Below are 21616 nucleotides of genomic sequence, written 5' to 3'. Positions count from 1 at the left end.
GAGAACGCTTGAACCCGGGAGGTGAGGTTGCAGTGAGCCAAGATTGCACCACTGTGCTCCAGCCTGGGAGACAAAGCAAGACTCCATAAATAACTAAAAAGGGAGCTGATGAAGAGTTATTTCTGGGAAATGGCAAATGCCCACAGGTGACCCTGGTGCCAGCAGCTTCTTTCCCACCAGACCTGTGCTTCCCACACAGCCCCACCTGCTCTTCTCTTGGCTGTAGACTAAGGGCCCGTCACCGGGCGTTTAACCGGCATTTTCCTTTGTGTTCTGGGCCTGTTCCTTCACCTCAGTGTATTATCTGCGTGTGCTCCCTTCTGGGAAAAGCAACATCCCACGTTTGTGTGATTGATATGTGAAAGAAGAGCCTCATGTATAGATTGTGGGCGAGTGATTGAGGCCCGTAACCCCTCTCGCGTGTGACCCACAGACTGTGACTGTGTCCCCTCAAGCCTTTATTTTCTGGACGGTCACAACGTATTCAGTGTGTCCTTGAGACAGCCACCCAACCCTTGGAGTGGTCCCTGCGTGTCCTGGGGCGGGCAACTTCCTGAGGGTGCAGTGCTGGGAACAGAGACTGCTTCAAGCCTGGCCACCTTCCCTCCTGTGCCGGCTGCTTCTAGGAGATGCTGTGGGACGATGCCCGGCTCTGCGGCAGTTACCATGCCCTAAGGAGCAGAGCCTCCAGGAGGCCCCCAGGCTGCACTGGACGCTAAAACCCCAGCACCTAATCACAGTCAGCAGCTTCCCTCCACCGACAGTGATCTGCATGGTCCATTCCCGGCGGCCTGGGGGCCTCGCTACAGTTCAACCTGGCTTCCTGCTTCCTCCTCAGGGGAGATTAGTGTCATGTGTAAACGTGGACAAGTCACTGGGTCCTCTCTCCAGGGAGTGCCTGGAGAAATTCAATCCCCCAGCTCAGCTGCAGCCCTTCCTGGGTTAGCTCTCCACTCAGAGACCCAGGAGCTTGCCCGCAGACTGCCCGGCCCGCTCCAGCTCTGGGAGGGTGAACTCCAGAGTGCAGACGTGAAGACGCGCATGCTGATCCTGGGCATGAGGGCCGGGCTGCACTCGTCTGTTCTGTGCATACTGCCTTGAATTTTTCATATCCATCATAGAAAAAAGTGTTTAAAAATAAAGGATGAGATGAACTTGGAGAGAGAGGATGCAAGCTGGACCCTGCTTGCCCGTCCCATCCCTGCCTGGTGGCGAGGCAGCCACACCCCTCATCGCCCCTCCTCTGCAGTGGGCGGCTGCAGGTGGGCGAAGCTCAGGAAGACCTGTTCCAGCGAGATCTGGCTTACAGAGTAGTCGTCCACACTGTACTTTTCCTTGGCTTTCTCCAGAATACCGAAAACCTTTGGGGAGCAGAAAAGTCACTGGTAGGAGAGAACAGGGCCCAGACTCCTCTGTGGGACCTGGGAGTCCCCTGGCAATAGGGGCTGGTGAGGCCCCCACAATCCTACCCCTGCCCAGCCCCACCCCAGAGTCCCAGAGAGGGCAGCCCTGCGAGGGCACCGTGCTCACCCCAGAGTCCCAGAGAGGGCAGCCCTGCGAGGGCACCGTGCTCACCCCAGAGTCCCAGAGAGGGCAGCCCGGTGAGGGCACCGAGCTCCCAGGGAGAGGACACTGGCTAAGCAGGAGCCATCGGGGACAGGGCCCAGCCTCCTCCTCACACTGTTCCCAGCTCAGAGTACAACCTTGAGCCAGCGATGTTCCCTTTCTGAGCCAGTTCTTTGTTTTCCCCCCATAATTTATTTTTTTAGAGAGAGAGTCTTACTCTGTAGCCCAGGCTGAAGTGCAGTGGCACAGTCATAGCTCACTGCAGTCTCGAACTCCCAGGCTCAAGCGATCCTCCCACCTTAGCCTCGCGAGTGGCTGGGACTACAGGCATGCACCATGATACCTGGCTAATTTTTAAATTTTTTGTAGAGACGGCGTCTGTGTTGCCCAGGCTGGTCTAGAACTCCCAGGCTTAAGCAATCCTCCTGCCTCAGCCTCCCAAAGTGCTGAGATTATGGTGTGAGCCACCATCCCTGGCCCTTTTCCTACTGCACACTGAATTCCTTTTACCACTGATATTTTGGATATAAAACCCCCAAACCAGCACGTATCAGCATGAGTGTTAGGGGAGAAATGGAAAGTGACTCCTCTGTGGAAAGTCTGCAATCACCACAGAGGGAGAGACCCCTGAAGGGACCTCCCCCAGCCCTGTGAGTGCCCAGTGAGGCCCCAGGGACTGCCTTACCTTCGCCCAGCTGAGGTCGCGGCCTGGCAGGTGGTAATGGACCATGCCTTGGTGCTCGTCTTCCAGGACGCTGCCTACACAAAGGAGAGACGGTGTTGCTGTGAGGGCCGGGCTGGAGGATCGGAGAGAGTGCTTGGGTGCTCAGCACTGGAGTCCTTGTCCCAGGGATTGGGGAGATGGGACTTGGCAGGGGGGAGGCACAGACGCTCCACACAGCAGATGGAAGAGGCCTAGGCAGGGGCCCAGGGCCCACCCAGTGGGGGCTGCCGGGGCCAGCACACACCTGGAAAGGTCAGGTCCACAAAGGCCTTGAAATCCTCCAGCACCTCCTGCTGCCCTTCGCTCTGCACCTTGGCCCGCAGGGAGTAGCCGCTGCCGAACTTGCTCTTGAGGTGCTGGGGGCTACCCAGGCACTTGAACTGCCCCTGCACCATGATGGCCAGCCGGGTGCACAGGGCCTCACACTCCTCCATGCTGGGGAGAGGGCGGGACCTCAGACAGGGCTGGGGGTGCCAAAGGCTTGTGCAGACAGGAAAGCGTTGGTCCCCCAATCAGGCAGTTCCTGATACGTGCAGAGACTGCACCAGATGCTCACGCATCTCCTGTCCACCTGGCTCCTCCACGGCCCACCCGGTGCTGAAACTTCCAGTGACCCACAGACCCAGGCTCTACCTGTGGGAGGTGATGACGATGGCCTTGCCAGACTCTCGGGCTCGTGCCACGGTGTCCCAAAGCAGGCGCCGGGCCACGGGGTCCATGCCAGTGGACGGCTCGTCCAGGAAGATGACAGCAGGCTCTCCGATCAGGGCGATGCCAGTGCTCAGCTTCCGCTTGTTACCACCACTGGGGCAGGAGGGTGCCGGGTGGGGGAATAAGGCTGAGAGTTAGCATTGGCTCCTGTGTCCCAGTAGAGGCCCACACCCAGCAATTGCAGAACAGCGCTGGTGAAGAGGAAGGCGCTGTGTGTGCACCTGGAGAGGCCACCGCGTAGAGCTAGAGGCCCCAGAGAAGGCTATTCCCAGGGGCCAGGTACACGCACCTACACAGGAACACATCTGCCTGCACCTAAGGGGGACCAGCCAGGGGCCCTGGCATCTCTCGCTGCTGGCTTTGTCCCTAGGTGGTAGGCACTGTCAGGGCAGTCCCTCTCCTACCTGGAGCTACCTGGGTCACACCACCAAATCCCAGCTCCATCCTGGAGCCACAAGTGGGAGCTCTGGCTGCTGACCTGAGCAGTCACTCCCAGCTCTATGCTATGGGGACCCTGATTCTGACTCCAGTCTGGGAAGGGCCAGGGTTCTTCTGGTTTGCAGGGGCTGGGCTTGGGAGGTGCACCTGTACGTCCTGACCAGCTTGTTGGCATGTGGCTCCAGCAGCAGGCCCCGCAGAGTGTTCTCCACGCAGGCCCCGATGTGGCGCTCAGGGATGCCCCGGAGCCGAGCGTACATGACCAGCATCTCCCGGCCAGTCATGTGGTCCAGCAAGGCATCAAACTGCGGGCAGTAGCCGATCCGCTGCCGCACCTGGGGTCAGAGCATAGCCGGGGAGGGAGGTGGGTTGGAGGGAAGCCTCCTTCCTCCAGAGGATCACAGGGACTACTCTTGAGGTGCTCATCCCTGCACCTGTCTGTGGTCCCTCCCAGTGTGTGTACACGGGGGCGCTGGAGCTGTGCACAGGCCCCGGTGGCTGCCCACAGTGGAAGCTCTTGGAACAGGGACACAGGAAGGATGTGGCTGGTGTAGGAAGGCTTCCAGAGCTGCTCTCAGAGGCTGGTCCAGGACAGGCAGCCATGGGATTAGGTGGTGCAAGAATGGCCTTTACATAAAGGCAGACTCAGGGCTGGCCACCCACTCGTTCACGCCTGGGACGTCTAATGTACTAAGACTCTTTCTTCTCCCTCTAAGAAGAAAGATTTATGGGCACCACCTTTGGGGTGAGCACTGCTTGGTCAGATGGTGCAGCAGCTGTTCTCTGTGCAACTGACCATGTCCAGCAGAATTAGGACGTGCCTGCTGCCATCTGCTTAGCTACCTTCGGCAGCTAGTCGGGAGCAGGAGTGCCTGGGTTCTGTGGATTCTAGAGACTGGATTTCTTTTTCTTTACCTTCCTTCTTTGGGGTTCTCAAGCTTCCAAAATCTTTTTTTTTTTTTCTGAGACAGAGTCTCACTCTGTCGCCCAGGATGGAGTGTGGTGGCGTGATCTTGGCTCACTGCAACCTCTGTCTCCCAGACTCAAGTGATTCTCATGCCTCCAAGCTCCCGAGTAGCTAGGATTATAGGCACCTGCCACCATACCCTGCTCATTTTTGTATTTTTCTCTGGTAGAGACAGCATTTTGCCATGTTGGCCAAGCTGGTCTCGAATTCTGCCTGCCTTGGCCTGCCAAAGTTGGGATTACAGGTATGAGCCACGCTCCCAGCCCAGAATCTGTTTTTAATCAGTTTGGGAAAAATCTTAGCCCGATACCTTTTTGGCTACTACCCCCTGCCACTCTCTCTTTTCCTTCTGGAACTCAGATTACATGTACTGGGGACTTCTCACCCTCTCCTCCATTGCTAGATCATATACGGTTTTCTCTCCCCTGCATAGATTTTCAATTGCATCATTTATTTCTGTAGACACAGTGAGTTTATAATCTTTTATAATCTGGCGTGACGATGCAGATCTAATGCCTATGTGCTTGTCCCATGGGGCCTGTGTCTGTGGCTTCCAGTCATGGTACCGTCTCCTCTGTTTGCTGTGCATTGCCTATAAGCCCTGGAACACTCTATGGGGAAGACTGCAGCCTAGGATGAGGCTTTCCTCCCGAGAGGGCCTGCACGTACTCTGGCCCAGGGCCTCTGCTGTCCAGGCACCCCTGGCGTGAGCTCAGGAGAGGACTCCGCGGCCACTTCTCAGGCCCAGGCCCTGCCTTCCATTTCCCCTGCTCTGCTCGGCACGCTCGACTTCCCATGCAGGACCCGGGCAGAGGTACAGGAGGGCTGCCTCTGGTCCTTCTGCGGGGGAGCTGGTGGGGTTCAGCTCAACGTGGGAAAACTGTAGGTGGGCCCAGGGCCTTCCGTCCCTTTACCCATCAAGGCCTCTAAGGCACCTCACACCTGAGCTGCCTGGACACAGAATGGCCGCTGCGCAGAGGTGGCTGTCAGTGCTGAATGCACCTCTCTGGGCTCATGGATGTTGGAACCCATCTCTCTCCCCTCCCATCGCCTGCTAGTTCTGGCGAAGCTTAGCTTTAGCTCATTACCTTGTCTCGCTGTCCAGAGGCACGTGCTGGGCCCATTTCAAGCCACAGATGCAGCAGCTGTTTGCGGAAAGCATCCCTCCATCCCTGCCTCCAGGGTGCCCCCTCCAGCCATGCCTGCCTCACCCCTTTGGAACCTCCTGGCTGCACCCACCTTTCCGACATCAGAGCTGATTCTGTGACCCCCAACAAAGGCATCCCCAGAAGTGAGGCTCTCCTCCCCAGTCAGCATTTTGAAAGTTGTGGTCTTCCCGGCTCCATTGAAGCCCAGCAGGCCAAAGCACTCCCCTTTCTGCACCGCGAGGGAGATCCTGTCCACGGCCAGGAGGGGCACCCGCTGCTCGTACACCTGCAGGCACCCGACAGAAAACATGGAATGTGGAGGCCTGGACGCAAAGCAGAGCAGCCTGAGTCTCAGCGCCGCAAGCTTCCAGAGACAGGGTTGGACCCTGGGGACAGCCAGGTAACCAGCTGGCAGGGAGGACTCCACCCCAAATTGCAAGGGTACCTTGGAGAGCTCCTTGATAATCAGAGGTGTGTGGAGCAGGCAGTCTGGACTAGGGGCCAGGATGCGGGTCCTCTCATCTGCCACATCTTGGTCCTCAGGAAGCACAGGCATCCGGGTGTATAATTCTGTCTGATTGACCAGGACAGAGACCGCGTGCATGAACCCAGCCGCAAGGTGGCTCCCGTGGAGAAGGGAGGGGCGGGGGTGGATGTGGGAGGTCTGGTGGGACTAAGGCCTTCGTCCTAATCCTAGGCCCCACAGGTGCGACTCAGACCTTTTACCAGAAGACACAGCGGTCTTATGGGGCTGAACTAGCATCCAGGAGACATAAACTATCTGAGGAAAAATAACTGTGTGGGATTCATGGAGAAAAATCATAAATCTCAGCTGGGGAATATAAAATAAGATTTTAAAACAATTTTATTTTTTATTTTTTTTTGAGACAGAGTCTCTCTCACTCTGTTGCCCAGGCTGGAGTGCAGTGGCGTGATCTTAGCTCACTGCAAACTCCGCCTCCTGGGTTCCAGTGATTCTCCTGCTTCAGTCTCCCAAGTAGCTGGGATTATAGGTGCGCACCACCACGTCCAGCTAATTTTTGTATTTTTAGTAGAGATGGAGTTTCATCGTGTTGGCCAGGCTGGTCTAGAACTCCTGACCTTTGGTGGTCTGTCCACCTCAGCCTCCCAAAGTGCTGGGATTACAGGCGTGAGCCACCATGCCTGGCCTTAAAGTAAGATTTTTGTTTTCAGATTTAGAGATGGGAGTCTTGCTTTGTCACCTATGCTGGAATTCAGTGGTACAATCATAGCTCACTGCAGCCCGGACCTCCCAGGCTTAAGCCTCCTGTCTCAGCCTCCCTAGTAGCTAGGATTACAGGTGTGTACCATCATGCCCGGCTAAATTTTTACACTTTTTAGAAGAGATAGGGTCTCACTATGTTGCCCAGACTGGTCTTGAACTCTTGGTTTCAGGTGATCTACCTACCTCTGCTTTCTAAAGTGCTGGGATTATAGGTATGAGTCACCATGCCTCGCCAAAGATTTTAACACATGGAGACAGTTCCCTTTTTAGAGAAGTCTGACTATTTTAAAGAAGTGAATTCCCCCTCGGCTAAGCTGTATGTGCAGTGCAATGTCAACACATTTGCTTTTGTTTGTTTGAGGGGATGGAGATCTGAAATAATGAACGTTTTCAATAAACACGTGGAGCACCCTCAGCCCCATGACCCCTCCTCTGGCACTGGGTGTCCCTGGGCACTACCTCTGCTCAGCAGGACGGCCCTGGGTCCCCAGGCTGACTCTTTGGCAGGGGCTCAGAACTCAACAGCCCTCATGCGTGGCAAGGGCTGTGCCCCACCCTGGCTGTAACTGCTGGCTGGTGCTGAGGCCATATAGTGGGAGGCCATCTGGTGCAGGAGCTGCTTGGTGGAGAAGGAGGTGGAAGCCGCCCTGGGTTGTGCTGGGCCCAAGCAGAGGCGTGGGGAGCATCCCACCAGTGTCCTGGGCTCCCGGAGCCGCTCACCAGTGTCCGCCTCCTCCGGAAGGCGCAAAGGATGCCCCTGAGTCTCTGCAGCAGGTTGTTCTCGATGAGGAACAGCAGGATGAGGTAGGCGCACCCTGAGGCAGCCATGGAGGCCACGAACCTGCCGACCCCCGGGGCGCTCCAGGCATAGAAGTTCTCCTGGTACTGGATGTCTGTAGGGTGAGGGAGTCACTGTGTCCCGAGGCCTGGGGCGCCCTCCTCCCCTCCCAGGTTCCCGGCCCCCACTCCCCTCCCCAGGCTGCTCAAGGCGCCTGTAACAGTGTCTCCTCCATGGGGAGATGTGAAGGCCAGTAGGTCACGGCTGCCTCTCGAGGCACCACGGCTCAGAGAGGGGCCAGGCACGTAATAATCCAATGCAGTCCCATGAGCGACGTGGCAGGCCCAGGACAGTGACAGGCTGCCTGAGAGGCACAGGCTCTGTGGGAACCCCGGGCTGCCTCCTGGCCAGGACGGAGACCATTACAAGCACAGAGGGGTGTGTGGGAGGCTGAGGGGGCCCCACAGGACAGGTCCAAGTTCTGTCCGCCTGGACCTGGGGTTGCGATCTTGCTTAGAAACAGGGTCTTTGAATATGTGATTAGTAAGGATCTTAAGGTGAGACACTGGATCAGTGTGGGCCTTAAACCCAACAGCAAGTGTCCTTATAAGAGAAAGGCAGAAGGAGATTTGAGACAGGAGACAGGAGCCGCCATGCGAGGATGGAGGCGGTGGTGGTGAGGGGGTACGGCCAGGAGCCCAGGATGCGTGCAGCCACCAGGAGCTGGGAGAGGCAGGAAGGGTCCTCCCCCAAGCCGTGGGGGATTCACTGCTGGTGCTAAGCGCTGGTCTGTGGTTCCTTGTTACAGATGCCCAGACACTGAGGCAGGTGGGAGAATGGGAGCTCAGGTACAGGGCCTGGGAGCGAGCAGGCGCGAGGGGGCTGCTGTGGGAGGCGGGGCGAGGCAGTGCAGAGGAATGCACCAGCCCCAGGCCACTCAGGCGCAGAGGAGCCCCTGCCCTAGGAGGCCCCTCTTCAGTGGCCACGTCCTGAGGACGCGGGGGTGCTACCCGGGGTCAGGGCTGGGACACTCACTATATTTCTTGCAGTAGTGGGCGGCGACCTCAGAGGAGGTGCAGTACCTCCGCGTCTCATAGTTCTCATAGAAGCTGCTGACTGCCATCCCCAGACAGTGGTTGGGCAGCACCAGGAACACGTGATCCAGGGTTTTGGAAAGTTCTTCCAGTTTTACAGCTGCATTGGGGAGGTAAGATCAGTCTGTGCTGGAGGGCACACCACACCCACCTCTAGGACAGGCCTGGTCAGGGCGGGCACAGGGCCTTGTCCGTGCTGTGCGGAGTGAAGGGGCACCTCCCAGGGACGCCCCTGCCGGCTCTGCACAGGGCAAGGACACCGCAGATGCCTGCCCACCAGTCGTGGCTAGCCGGGCAGGGCCAGCTGGGGCAGAGGGGCTGGTGAGCATGAGCTAGGCCCATTGCCCGAGTCCTGCCTCGGCTGTGGCGGGTGCCTCCCTGTCTGGGCAGAGTGGCTCCATGGATGGCCATGGGGGCTGGGGGTGGTCTCCAGGCACCCACCTGGGATGCGCATGATGGTGACCATCAGGAAGGTGGCGATGCCCGACAGGATGTTGAAGATGGTCAGCCTCGTGTAGGCGGTGGCTGCCCCCGAGAAGAAGAAGTTCATCAGGTACATGAGGGGGATGATGGCCCAGCCGTAGAGCAGGAGCAGCAGCAGGGTGTCGGCCACGTGGCCGTCCTGCGTGAAGGCACGCACGTCGAAGGCCTTGAACACCACCTGCAACAGCACAAGGAGGCGCTGCTGTGCATGCCAAGCTGAGAGCAGCTCACGGGTGGGGAAGGGGTGACAGGAGCATTTGGAGGTCCTCAGACCCCTCCTGGTCAGCTGGCCCATGCCCATCAGCCCCACAGGCCATGTCTGGCCCCCGTGGTGGCTTTCAGCCCCAGGCCCTCTCTGCCTCAGTTTCCCCTTATCCCCTTGCACTGGGAGCTGTAACCAGGGTGGCTGCTCTGGGCACTGACCATGTATGGAGGGCAAAGGCTGAGGGTGCAGGGAGGAGGTGAGGTGGCAGCCGCCAGGGGATTCCAACCGTGCTGAGTTGGGCTGAGCTGCTGGCCTAGGCTGCCCAGCTGGTTCTGGTTCTGCAAGGGGGTCCCAGGGCAAACCCCCTGTGGTCTGCAGGGGAACGGACCCAGCACCCTCCGGCGCTCACCAGCAGCAGCAGACTGGGGATGAGGAAGGAGATAAGGTCCCACAGCAGAGCAGAGAGCCAGAAAGTGGCCACGTGGACTCCGCTCACAAACTGCACGTGCTTGGCCTGCACAGCCCTCTCGCTGACCGCCAGGATGGAGAACGTGCTGGCCAAGAATGCCATGGCAAAGAGCAGGTTGAGGGCAATGTCGAATCCCTTCCGGCCCCTGCGGGGGACAGGGAAGGTCAGGGATGGAGCACAGCATGCCTGGGTGGCAGGAAAGGTCGGGTTTTCAGTTATGACTGCCCAAGGCATGCAGGGCAGCAGCCCAACCAATAAAGGGGCTTATGGGAGAGCATGAGCACCACGGTTCCATACTAGGAACATCTGCCCCCACTGGAGAACAGTTCCTCCGGACCTCCTATGGTGATCATGTGACGATGGCAGCGTCACTCTCCTCATCACCACCCCCCACCGCCCAGCTCTCAGCCCCATGGCTGCCTGCGACCCTGCCCAGGTGTGGAGGTCCTGAACCCTGCCGCCTCCCCCTGGAGTGTGGCAAAGGGAAAGCCTCTCCCGGCCTCTGCGCATTATTCTAGGATCCTGAGTTGACGGCAAGGAGAGCAGATCGAGGGCTGCTGCTTTTTTGCTCTCGGGGCAGGGATGGAGCTAGAAGCTGGGATGCAGCCATCACCAGGCCTAGGCCTAGGCCTAGCCTGAAATGTGGGTGGAGACAACACTGCCCTGAGGAGGAGTGGCTATTCTGAAATTAACAGAATTTTTGGCCTCCTCTGGGTGGTCCCCGGAGCTCTGAGGCTCTGTGGCTGGGACGGGGGTAGCCCTGCCCACACAATGGCATGGCAGGCTCCTGACGTGCGGCCATCTGAGGGGCAGGGACGGCAGTTCTTGCCAAGTCCTGCTCTGCTCACCCTCCATCACCTCAGCTCATGTGCCCAGTGGGTCACACTGTTGGAGAGAGCAGAGCGGAGTGAGGACAGTGGCTGGCAGGAGCCAAGTAGATTTAGGAAAAGGCAGGGCTGCCTGCCGAACCTTCGTGGGTCCCTGTCAGGACCGCAGTGCATGGGACGGCCCACAGCTGATCTGCTGTCACAGGGAGTGGAGGCTGTGGACGGTGGAGGAGGATGTGGCAGGAGTTTCCTACCAGACCCAGGGGCTTTGGGAGAGCAGACACAATGCTCTATCTACGGGCCTGTGGCAGTGCCCAGGGCAGTCAGTCCTGGGGGCCCCGGCCAGGGTGGACGGGGACGGGCAGCACACATACTCATTGAACTGGTCCTTGGCAGCCTGCAGGGCACTCCGGGGCTGGGGGAAGTTGGAGACCATGATAGAGGCGTGAGGCCCACACAGCAGCTTGAACAGAAGGTTGTCCACGATGGCCAGGGCAGTGGCTGGGGAGTGGTACGCCTGGTTGTTGAACAAGGCGGTAACGACTGTGCGTTCTCCCACGTCTCTGAAGGATGCTGCCACAAGGCACCGCTCATTAAAGCCGCCCCCCTCCACAGAGGCCCTGAAGATCAAGAACTCCTCCAGGTCACCTGGGGAGCAATGGCAGAGTCAGAGGACACAGGAGGAGGTGACACCTGGGTACCCGCTGCCATCTGAGCATGGCTAATCAGGGACCCAATGCAGTGGTGCCAGCATCCTCTGAGCTGCCCGCCCTGTCACTCTCCTCCTAAGGAGAGCCTAATTTCTGCCAGGGTTTTGTCATCATTCAGTATGTGGAAATGTGAATGCTGGTCAGGAACCGGGAAGGCAGCTGCAAAATAAGAAAACCTTCCAGTAGGTTCCATTAACCAGAGCACAGTCCCTATTCTGAGCCTGGGGCAGTATCCAACTGTGACTACCAAAACTTTTTTTTTTTTTTTTTTCTTTCGAGACAGTCTTGCTCTGTCGCCCAGGCTAGATTGCAGTGGCGTGATCTCGGCTCACTGCAGGCTCCACCACCTGGGTTCAAGCCATTCTCCTGCCTCAGCCTCCAGACTAGCTGGGATTACGGGTACCCACCACCATGCCTAGTTAATTTTTTATGTTTAGTAGAGCAGAGTTTTGCCATGTTGACCAGGCTGGTCTCGAACTCCTGACCTCAAGTGATCTACCTGCCTCGGCCTCCCAAAGTGCTGGGATGACAGGTGTGAGCCACTGTGCCTGGTCAAGAATTGTGAGTTTTAAGATGATGGAAGAAAACACCCTGTCACGCGAAGGCACACTGTCGCCAGCATCGTCACAAAGCAAAGGTAACTTGAAGTCACTGTGTTTCTGCATTTTGCCCGTGAATGATGCTGAAAGACAGCTTCAGTAAAGAGACGCCTGACAAAGCCTGGCCCCAGTATGCCAGTGTCTCTGGCACCCCCAGTGACTCAGTGCCATGATCTGCCACCCAGGGGACATCGGCAATGTTTCCAGGCATGTTTGATGGTCACGATGGGGTGGGGCAAAGTCAGGGATGCTGCTGAACTTCCCTCAGCACATTCAGAACAGCCAAGAACCATCATCCCCAGATGTCGACCCTGCTGCAGTCAGGAAGGTGAACTCTGGCCACACGACTGGCCCCTGATCCCCCCATCTCGCCCCCGGGATGCCCCTTACCGAGCACCTCGCGGGGCTCCTGTCCCTCGGCCTGCAGTGCGTCTTTCAGATGCTCTGACAGCTGCTGACCCAGCTGGGAGGTCCCGGGAACCGAGAAGGGCACGACGGTTCTGCCGTACTCGCCCAAGGTCAGCCTCAGCATGGGATCATCGAAGAGCTCCGAGGAGTAGTTGATGGCCAGGAGGGCCAGGGTGACGCAGGTCAGAGGCACTAGGATCTGTGCCGCCACCATTTTCCACTCGCGCCAGCTGTATGCGGCCTTCTTCAGGAACATGGCCCAGAACTGCTGGCAGTGCAGGGTGAGCTGCGGCAGAGGGGGATGCAGGTGACACCGGCATCGCTTGGGGGCCAGTGCCTGACCCCCACCCACCTGCGGCAGGTGCTGTCCTGTGTGATGCCAGCCTGGGGGCCTGGAGCTGAGGTTGCACTGGAGACTCCCGGAGCATTAAAATGGCTGTGGGGGGAGCTCAGTGCACCACGTGGCAGGCTTGCCTGTGCAGACTCTGCAGGTCCTTATGGGGCCGTGCACATTGGTTCTGGGAGCCTCACAGTGGCCATGGAGGCAAGGTGGACACTATTTATTTTGTTTTCTTGAGACAGGGTCACTCTGTCACCTGTGGTGGAGTGCAGTGGTGTGATCTCAGCTCAATGCAACCTCCGCCTCCTGGGTTCAAGCGATTCTCCTGCCTTAGCCTCCCAAGTAGCTGGGATTACAGGCGCCCACCACCATGCCCAACTAATTTTTGTAGTTTTAGTAGAGACAGGGTTTTGTCATGTTGGCCTAGGCTGGTCTTGAACTACTGACCTCAAGTGATCTGCCTGCTTTGGCTTCCCAATGTGCTGTGATTACAGGCGTGAGCCACCACACCCGGCCCAGACACAGTTTCATTGTCTCAGGACAGTAGAGGACCAGCTGCCATCCCCTGCCCTCCCCCTGCCTCAAGGAGACACCACCATGCAGGTCACAGGAAACAGATGGCTGAGCCTCCCCACCAGCCCGACTGCCTCATTCTCCAGCTTCTTCCCTTCCTGGTCCTCCGAGGCAGAGAGTGTCAGGGCTGTGCGATCAGGCTGACCAGGGATCAGACTGAGCTCTGTCACTCTGTCACATTTGACTTTGGCCCAGGCCTCAGTTTCCCATCTGTGAACCGGGTGCAGCAACCCCCTCCCCATCGCTGGCTGCTGGAAAGCCTCCTCAACACAGAGCTGGGCACCCATCAAGTTCCTGTTGAGCAGGGCGCTGGGCCTGAGGTAGAGCATGAGAAATTCCAGTTGCTCCATTCAGACGCTTCTCCCCGCTGACCCATGCAGTGTGAGCCGCTGCCCGCCCTCTGCCTGCCCTCTGCTCGGTGCGCTGACTCTCCCAGACCCTGTTTCCACCCTCGCAGATTCTCCTCTGCATCGGCTCACATGAGGCGTTTGGGGGCTGCTCGCCCTTCCCCCGCCGCCTGCCCACACGCCTGGGCACCTACCCCAGTGTTGAGCTTGACAGCGGTGTGCTCCTCTTCGATGAGGGCTCCAATGCCGTCGGAGGGGTCCATGGCCCCACAGAGGTTGCTGTCCACAGCCCAGTCGCTGGCGCGCCTCTCGTGCTGGTACTGCAGGGCAGGCAGCTGGATGGCCTGGATGTCCATGCTGCTGTCCACCAGCTTCCCGACCCTGTGCCGACACACACGTGGACTGGTCAGGACCCAGCTCCCCGGGTGCGTGGAGGGAGGAGCTGTGTTGAGAGGCACTGAGGGGAGCAGTGTCGCCGCAGTCCTCGGCGTGCTCATGCACCTGCCTATGCGTTCCCTCACTCATCAGTGTCTCTGGCCACCAGGCACAGCTAATTTTCGTATTTTTAGTAGAGATAGGGTTTCACCATGTTGGCCTGGCTGGTCTCGAACTCCTGATCTCAAGTGATCCACCCTCCTTGGCCTCTCAAAGTGCTGGGATTACAGGCATGAACCACCACGCCTGGCAGAGGAGGTGATTTTTTTATTATGTGAATTACGTCACACACACACACACACACACACACACACACACACACACACACACACCTTCCTAGAACTCCCCATCAATTAGGAAACACAACTGAGGCTGCAGCAGGCAGGAGGCATCCCCTAGCTGGCTAAGCAACCTCGTCAGGCCACCCTTGGAGCTGTGTGAGCCCTGCCCGCCCGCTTCCTGCTCCTGTGTGCAGGCCGCTGTGAGGCCTAGGTACCCGCTCCTCTGGCCCTTGCCAGAGCCCTTCTCCCTCACTGGAGAGAGGGCTGACTGACTGGAGTCGGAGCTGGCTGACTCCAGGCCAGCCCGTGGTTTCTTTTTCCTATGTTCACACTTCCTTCCTTCAACCAGGATTCGCGGAAAGTCAGTCAGTGCTCGGTCCTGTGCGGGATACAGGTCAGTGGGCAGTCCCTCCCACCCTCTCCGCCCCGCCTGGCCTGGTTTCCCTGGGTCTGTTGCTGGACATGTGGTCCCCTGGACAGATGTCCCCAGAGCATGCACCACCATGTCCTGCATGTATGATCACCTATTCTGTTGCCTCCTCTAGGTTGTGGGCTACCCAAGGAGGAAAACCCATCTCAGGTTTTTTTCTTTTTATTTTGACACAGGGTTTTGCTCTGTCCCCCAGGCTAGAGTGCAGTGGTACAATCTCAGTTCACTGCAACCTCCACTTCCCAGGTTCAATTGATTTTCCTGCCTCAGCCTCCCAAGTAGCTGAGATTACAGGTGTGTGCCACCACGCCTGGCTAATTTTTGTAGTTTTAGTAGAGATGGTGGCCGGGCGTGGTGGCTCATGCCTATAATCCCAGCACAGATCCTCAGGAGGGTCACCTGAGGTAGGGAGTTCCAGACCAGTGTGGCAAAACCCCATGTCTGCTAAAAATACAAAAAAACTAGCCGGGCGTAATGACATGTGCCTGCAGTCCCAGCTACTGAGGCTGAGGCAGGAGAGTCGCTTGAATCTGGGAGGTGGAGGTTGCAGTGAGCTAAGATTGCACCACTGCACTCCAGCCTGGGCAACAGAGCGAGACACTGTCTCAAAAAAAAAAAAAAAAAAAAAGAGATGGGGTTTCACCATGTTGACCAGGCTGGTCTCAAACTCCTGGGCTCAAGCGATCACCTGCCTCGGCCTCCCAAAGTGCTGGGATGACAGGCGTGAGCCACCGCGCCCAGCCCCCATGCAGTTCTGAGGGTCTGGATGAGATAGTTCCCATCTTCATTAAGGACACAGGTATCCCCCAAGGATGATCTAAGCCCAAGAAGAGCTGGGCACGCCTCTGACACCGTGTGCTAGATGGCGGGTCTGGAAGGGACCCCAGGGCCGTGCAGGCCCCTCACGTGTGCTGCTGCTTCCCACAAACACTAGTGCCGCTGACAGTCACAGCCTGCACTTGGGGCTCTGACGGCAGCCACTGCCCTGCCCCATCCTGGGCTGTTCCTCCAGCCTCACGGGGGCATTCGGGATCATAACCGAGGTGACTGTTTATCACTGCACTTTTTAAAAGTCCTCGGCCGGGCGCGGTGACTCATGCCTGTAATCTCAGCACTTTGGGAGGCTGGGGCGGGCGGACTACTTGAGGTCAGGAGTTTGAGACCAGCCTGACCAATATGGAGAAAACCCATTTCTACTAAAAATACAAAATTCGCGGGGTGTGGTGGTGCATGCCTGTAATCCCAGCTACTCAGGAGAATGAGGCAGGAGAATCTCTTGAACCCAGGAGGCAGAGGTTGCAGTGAGCCGAGATCGCACCATTGCACTCCAGCCTGGGCAACAGAGTGCAACTCTATCTCAAAAAAAAAAAAAAAAGAAAAGAAAGAAAAGAAAAAAAGAAAATTCTCTGCAGCACTGAGCCCAGTCCTAGGTGGAAGGAAACACACATTTACTGACCGAAGGAAGACTTCCTCCATGGTGGTGATGGACGCCCCAAAGCTGGCAATGCCCAGCTCTTTCTGCTTCTTCTCCAGTTTAGCAAAGAGACCTTCAAACCTGAAAAACAGACCCAGCATGATGAGTCACTTCTCAGTGACTTTCTAGATAATTTGTTCCTAAAGCATCACCCCCCGGCCGGGCACAGTGGCTCACGCCTGTAACCCCAGCACTTTGGGACGCCAAGGTGGGCAGATCACCTGAGGTGACCATGAGTTCCATACCAGCCTAGTCAACATGGTGAAACCTGTCTCTATTAAAAATATAAAAAATTAGCCATGTGTGGTGGCAGGTGCCTGTAATCCCAGCTACTCAGAAGGCAGAGGCAGGAGAATCACTTGAACCCCAGGAGGTAGAGGCTGCAGTGAGCTGAGATTGCGCCACTGCACTCCAGCCTGGGCGGCAGAGTGAAACTCTGTCTCAAAATAAATAAATAAAATAAAAAAATAAAGAGGCCAGGTGCAGCAGCTCACACCTGTAATCCTAGCACTTTGGGAAGCTGAGGTAGGTGAATTGCCTGAGCTCAGGAGTTCGAGACCAGCCTGAGCAACACGGTGAAACTATCTCTACTAAAATACAAAACAAAACAAAACAAACAAACAAACAAAACACTACCTAGTCATGGCGGCTTATGCCTGTAATCCCAGCTACTTGGGAGGATGAGGCAGGAGAACTGCTTGAACCCGGGAGGCAGAGGTTGTGGTGAGCTGAGATTGCACCACTGGTCTCCAGCCTGGGCAAAAGACCAAGACTCCATCTCCAAAAACTAAACTAAACTAAACTAAAATGAATCGGCCGGGCGCGGTGGCTCAAGCCTGTAATCCCAGCACTTTGGGAGGCTGAGATGGGCGGATCACAAGGTCAGGAGATCGAGACCATTCTGGCTAACATGGTGAAACCTGTCTCTACTAAAAAATACAAAAAACTAGCCGGACGAGGTTGCGGGCGCCTGTAGTCCTAGCTACTCGGGAGGCTGAGGCAGGAGAATGGCATCAACCCAGGAGGCAGAGCTTGCAGTGAGCTGAGATCCGGCCACTGCACTTCAGCCTGGGCGACAGAGCGAGACTCCGTCTCAAAAAAAAAAAAAAACACTAAAATGAATCACCCCCCCACCCCACCTCCCTGGAGAATGGAGGAGGGGCCGCAGGAGGTTAACTCCTTGAAATGCCTTTTTTTTCTTTTTTTTTCTTAAGATGGAGTTTCGCTCTGTCGCCCGGGCTGGAGTGCAGTGGTGCAATCTCGGCTCACTGCAAGCTCCGCCTCCCGGGTTCACACCCGTCTCCTGCCTCAGCCTCCCGAGGAGCTGGGACTACAGGCGCCCGCCACCATGCCCGGCTAATTTTTTGTATTTTTAGTAGAGACGGGGTTTCACTGTGTTAGCCAAGATGGTCTTGATCTCCTGACCTTGTGATCCACCCGCCTTGACCTCCCAAAGTGCTGGGATTACAGGCGTGAGCCACCGTGCCCGGCCATGTGGCTAATTTTTAATTTTTTTGTAGAGATGGGGTCTCACTATGTCGCCCAAGCTGGTCTCCTTCTCCTTCTGCCTTCGCTTCTGAAAGTGTTGGAATTACAGGCATGAGCAACCATGCCTGGCTAAAAGTGAGGTTCATATGGTTTGATTCCCTGGTTTTCTTTTTTTTTGAGACAGAGTCTCGCTCTGTTGCCCAGGCTGGAGTGCAGGGGTGCAGGGGCATGATCTTGGCTCAGTGCAACCTCTGCTCCTGGGTTCACGCCATTCTCCTGCCTCAGCCTCCTGAGTAGCTGGGATTACAGGCTCCCACCACCATACCCGGCTAATTTTTGTATTTTTAGTAGAGACGGGGTTTCACCATGTTGGTCAGGCTAGTCTCCAACTCCTGACCTCGTGATCCATCCGCCTTGGCCTCCCAAACTGTTGGGATTACAGGCATGAGCCACTGCACACAGCTGGGAAACACTTTCTAAGAATAAAATTAATAGAAGAAATCACAAGAGAAAGGATGTTGCTACATTAAGTACAAAAGTTAGGCCAGGTGCAGTGGCTCATGCCTATAATCCTAGAACTTTGGGAGGCTGAGGCGGAAGGATCATTTGTACCCAGGAGTTCAAGACCAGCTTGGGCAACATAACAAGACCCCATCTCTACAAAGAAATAAAAAAAGTAGCCGGACATGTTGATACACACCTGTAGTCCCAGCTACTTGGGAGGCTGAGGTGGGAGCATCACTTGAGCCCAGGAATTCAAGGCTGCAGTGAGTTATGATTGCGCCACTGCACTCCAGCCTGGGTGACAGAGCAAGACCTTGTCTTTAAAATAAATGAATGTGGCCAGGCATGGTGACTCTTGCCTGAGATCTCAGCACTTTGGGAGGCCGAGATGGGTGGATCACCTGAGGTTAGGAGTTTGAGACCAGCCTGGCCAACATGGTGAAACCCCGTCTCTACTAAAAATACAAAAATTAGCCAGGCGTGGTGGTGCACGCCTGTAGTCCCAAGCTACTTGGGAGGCTGAGGCAGGAGAATCGCTTGAACCTGGCAGGCAGAGGTTGCAGTGAGCCGAGATCGTGCCACTGCACTCCGGACTGGGCAGCAGAGTGAGGCTCCATCTCAAAACAAATAATAAATAAATAACAATAAAAAAGAATAAATAAATGTAAAATGGAAAAAAAAATCTGACAAAATTAAACAAACAACAAACTGGAGAAAAGTGCAACCAACTGATATTATCCAGATAATATCCAGACTGATACTGTCATAGAAAACTGGCTTCCCTCCCCTTGCTGGTTCTGCCGTGTGTATGAGACAGTGATGAGCAGGTGCTAACATCTCCAGCTCTGACACTGAGACCAGATTCACCACCTGTGTACAAATACAGACTCTCAGTTTCACTAGTTCTGAGTGCAGCTGCAGCCTGTGTTGAACCTGGTGACAGAAGGGGGAGTGTGAGCCCTGCATAAGCACTGAATACCCGTTTGGTGAGTCAGATAGGTGCTTCTCCTTTTCAGGTCCTAATTATGTTTCTCCTTGCTAGGAGGCTTGGCACCTAGGACCCAGCCAAGCAGATTCATCTGGGCTGATGGTGCCCAGGCTGAGGGTCTAAGAGTACCGACTGGCCAGGCCAGAGAGGGGCAGAGCAGGTGCCTCTGAGCACCAAGCCCTCATGGCCCAAGGGGATTCCATCTTGGATATATACCTGTGCATGCCCTCTCTGGGAGGCATACCTGTGTGTGCTCTCTCTGGGAAGGATGAAAGACAGCTCAGCCCCAGCGCTGCTCTCCAGCGTGGCGTTGGGGACATGGTGGTGGACCAACTGGGAGATGCCTTCGGGGTTGCAGTGTGGCTCCTTCACCAGCGTCATGTGATAGCCGGCACCTGGAACACAGGGCCACGTGTGAGATCTTTGGCTGATCCCCCAGGTCTCTTCATGCCCACACTGGGGTCTCTAGGGCTCACACCAGGCAAGCTGGTGGGAAGGAGACCAGAGAACCGGAGGTGGACAGCTGAAGCAGAATGAATGTATCTTGGAGCTCCCCGTGCTGTCCCGAGGATCTTGCCTCCTGCTCCTGCTGGGAAGAGCTGCTGGGGATCTAGGGTGCTGAGCACCGTCAGGGCCACCTGCTGGAAGGTGGGGTTTCCCCCTAACTGTACAAGCACCAGGGAAGGATATCAGCAGCAGCGACGGACCACGTGTGAGGGCTTCTGTCTTGTGGGGTTAACGCTGACGGTTATGGTGCGGTTCTAGGAAGCGACCGTCAACAGGAGCAGGAGCGAGAGCTACTGGCTTCAGGACCACACTGCACAGCACTATCATAGATGCATCTCACCTCTTCCCCAGCGTCACCGTGCAGAAGATGGAGATGGAATTCCATGTCCTTTTTATTTTTTGAGACAAGAGTCTCACTCTGTCACCCAGGCTGGAGTGCAGCCGCACAATCTTGGCTCACTGTAACTTCCACCTCCTTGATTCAAGTGATTCTCCTGCCTCAGCCTCCCCAAGTAGCTGGGATTACAGGCATGCACCACCATACCTGGATAGTTTTTTTGTATTTTTAGTAGAGACAGTTGTGACAGGTGTTGAGTGTTGTGTAAAATTTATCATCATGGTTCTGGAGTCATATGTTACACTTTAAATGTGCACAGTATTCCTGGAAACGAAACCGAAGTTCTCTCGACCCTTACTTGTTACCTTCCTGGCTTCCTTTTGCTTCACAGGGCCAAGTAGCTGTCTCTTGTTGGCCAGGCTGGTCTTGAACTCCTGACCTCAAGTGATCTGCCTGCCTTAGCCTCCCAAAGTGAGCCACCATGCCCGGCCCCATGTCCTCTTTAGAGACAAGGATGCCAGGCCCAGGAAGAGCAGTGGCTCTGCCAACTGGCCAGTGGGGCAGGAAGTGGCCAGTGAAACTCTCAGAGGCTGTGGCAGATGGTTCCATATCTCCGAAGGTCTGTTCTCCTCCCTCTTGGTAACAAAACCCTGGTATCCTGGCTGAGCACGTGGCTGCCCAGGACAAAGGCCATCTCCTCCAGCCTGCTGCTGACCAAATTGGGTTGCCACTCAGTCACTAGGGGGCAGAAGTGGAACGTGCACTTGGGGGGTGTCCTAAGGGGAGGAGGGCTCCTATGTCTTTGCTCCACCCCCTATCGGAATGTGGGGGACGCTGGCACACCCGGGACATGCTGGACCAGGAGGTGACCTTGAGAGGGAAGCTGCAGTTGCACAGTCAGAGGCCTGAGCCCAGATCCCGTCAGCCCACTGGCCCTGGCCATGCTGTGAGCTGCTCTTATGAGGCAGATGCCACGTTGGTGCGTGTGTCGGCCTCTCCAAGGGCAGTGCTGCTCCGTGGCACTGGGCTTGGCCTCTGTTCTTCTGGTCATGGCTGAACTACATCCTAACCAAATTGAGACTTTCAGCTCCGTTTCCTGCCTCTTCCCTCTCACAAGCCCCCTGCCCAGTTGGGCTCTCCACCCAGAAGCAACAGACAGGAGGCCCTGCCTGATCTCAGGGCCCTTCATGAGGGTAGCAGCCATTCCCTCAGCACAGCAGCCAGGACACTGACCCCGTTGCAGGCTGGCCCCACCACTCACCGTATTTCTGCTTGAGGAACAGCGAGGACCCGCAGCACTGCAGCTCTCCCTTGGCCATGATGGCAATGCGGTCTCCCAGCAGGTCAGCCTCGTCCATGAAGTGGGTGGTCAGCACGATGGTGCGGTCACTCTTCTGCCGCTGCAGAAGGTCCCAGATGGCCCTCCTGGAGATGGCGTCCATGCCCGAGGTGGGCTCGTCCAGTATCAGCACCTGGAGGCAGAGACACAGCCTCGTGACGCTGGTAGAGCCACACCCCAGGCTGGCCCATCAAGGGGTT

At 56.6% G+C, this 21616-nt stretch overlaps 1 protein-coding gene across 3 annotated transcripts in view; it reads right to left on the bottom strand.

Annotated features, from left to right (window-relative positions):
- Nucleotides 1-440: 440 nt before the first annotated feature.
- Nucleotides 441-21616, bottom strand: part of ABCA3 (ATP binding cassette subfamily A member 3) — a 64646-nt gene continuing 43470 nt past the window's right edge. For 2 of the 3 annotated variants that reach the window (XM_023189146.2, XM_023189148.1), the window contains 17 exons: nt 21339-21549; nt 19478-19628; nt 16236-16334; nt 13828-14014; nt 12356-12659; nt 11031-11304; nt 9770-9974; nt 9114-9333; nt 8614-8772; nt 7521-7693; nt 6000-6128; nt 5646-5840; nt 3587-3774; nt 2924-3094; nt 2535-2725; nt 2252-2325; nt 441-1361 (listed from right to left, as the gene is read on the bottom strand). In XM_023189146.2, the coding sequence (XP_023044914.1) occupies nt 1230-1361; nt 2252-2325; nt 2535-2725; nt 2924-3094; nt 3587-3774; nt 5646-5840; nt 6000-6128; nt 7521-7693; nt 8614-8772; nt 9114-9333; nt 9770-9974; nt 11031-11304; nt 12356-12659; nt 13828-14014; nt 16236-16334; nt 19478-19628; nt 21339-21549 (3063 nt within the window). In that variant the 3' untranslated portion in view covers nt 441-1229. The remainder of the gene's footprint in view (nt 1362-2251; nt 2326-2534; nt 2726-2923; nt 3095-3586; nt 3775-5645; nt 5841-5999; nt 6129-7520; nt 7694-8613; nt 8773-9113; nt 9334-9769; nt 9975-11030; nt 11305-12355; nt 12660-13827; nt 14015-16235; nt 16335-19477; nt 19629-21338; nt 21550-21616) is intronic. The other variant, XM_023189147.1, reaches the window with a different exon arrangement.

This window comes from Piliocolobus tephrosceles, chromosome 17 (assembly GCF_002776525.5).
Source record: "Piliocolobus tephrosceles isolate RC106 chromosome 17, ASM277652v3, whole genome shotgun sequence".
Taxonomy (NCBI): domain Eukaryota; kingdom Metazoa; phylum Chordata; class Mammalia; order Primates; family Cercopithecidae; genus Piliocolobus; species Piliocolobus tephrosceles.
This window is presented reverse-complemented; position numbering and strand designations above follow the sequence as displayed.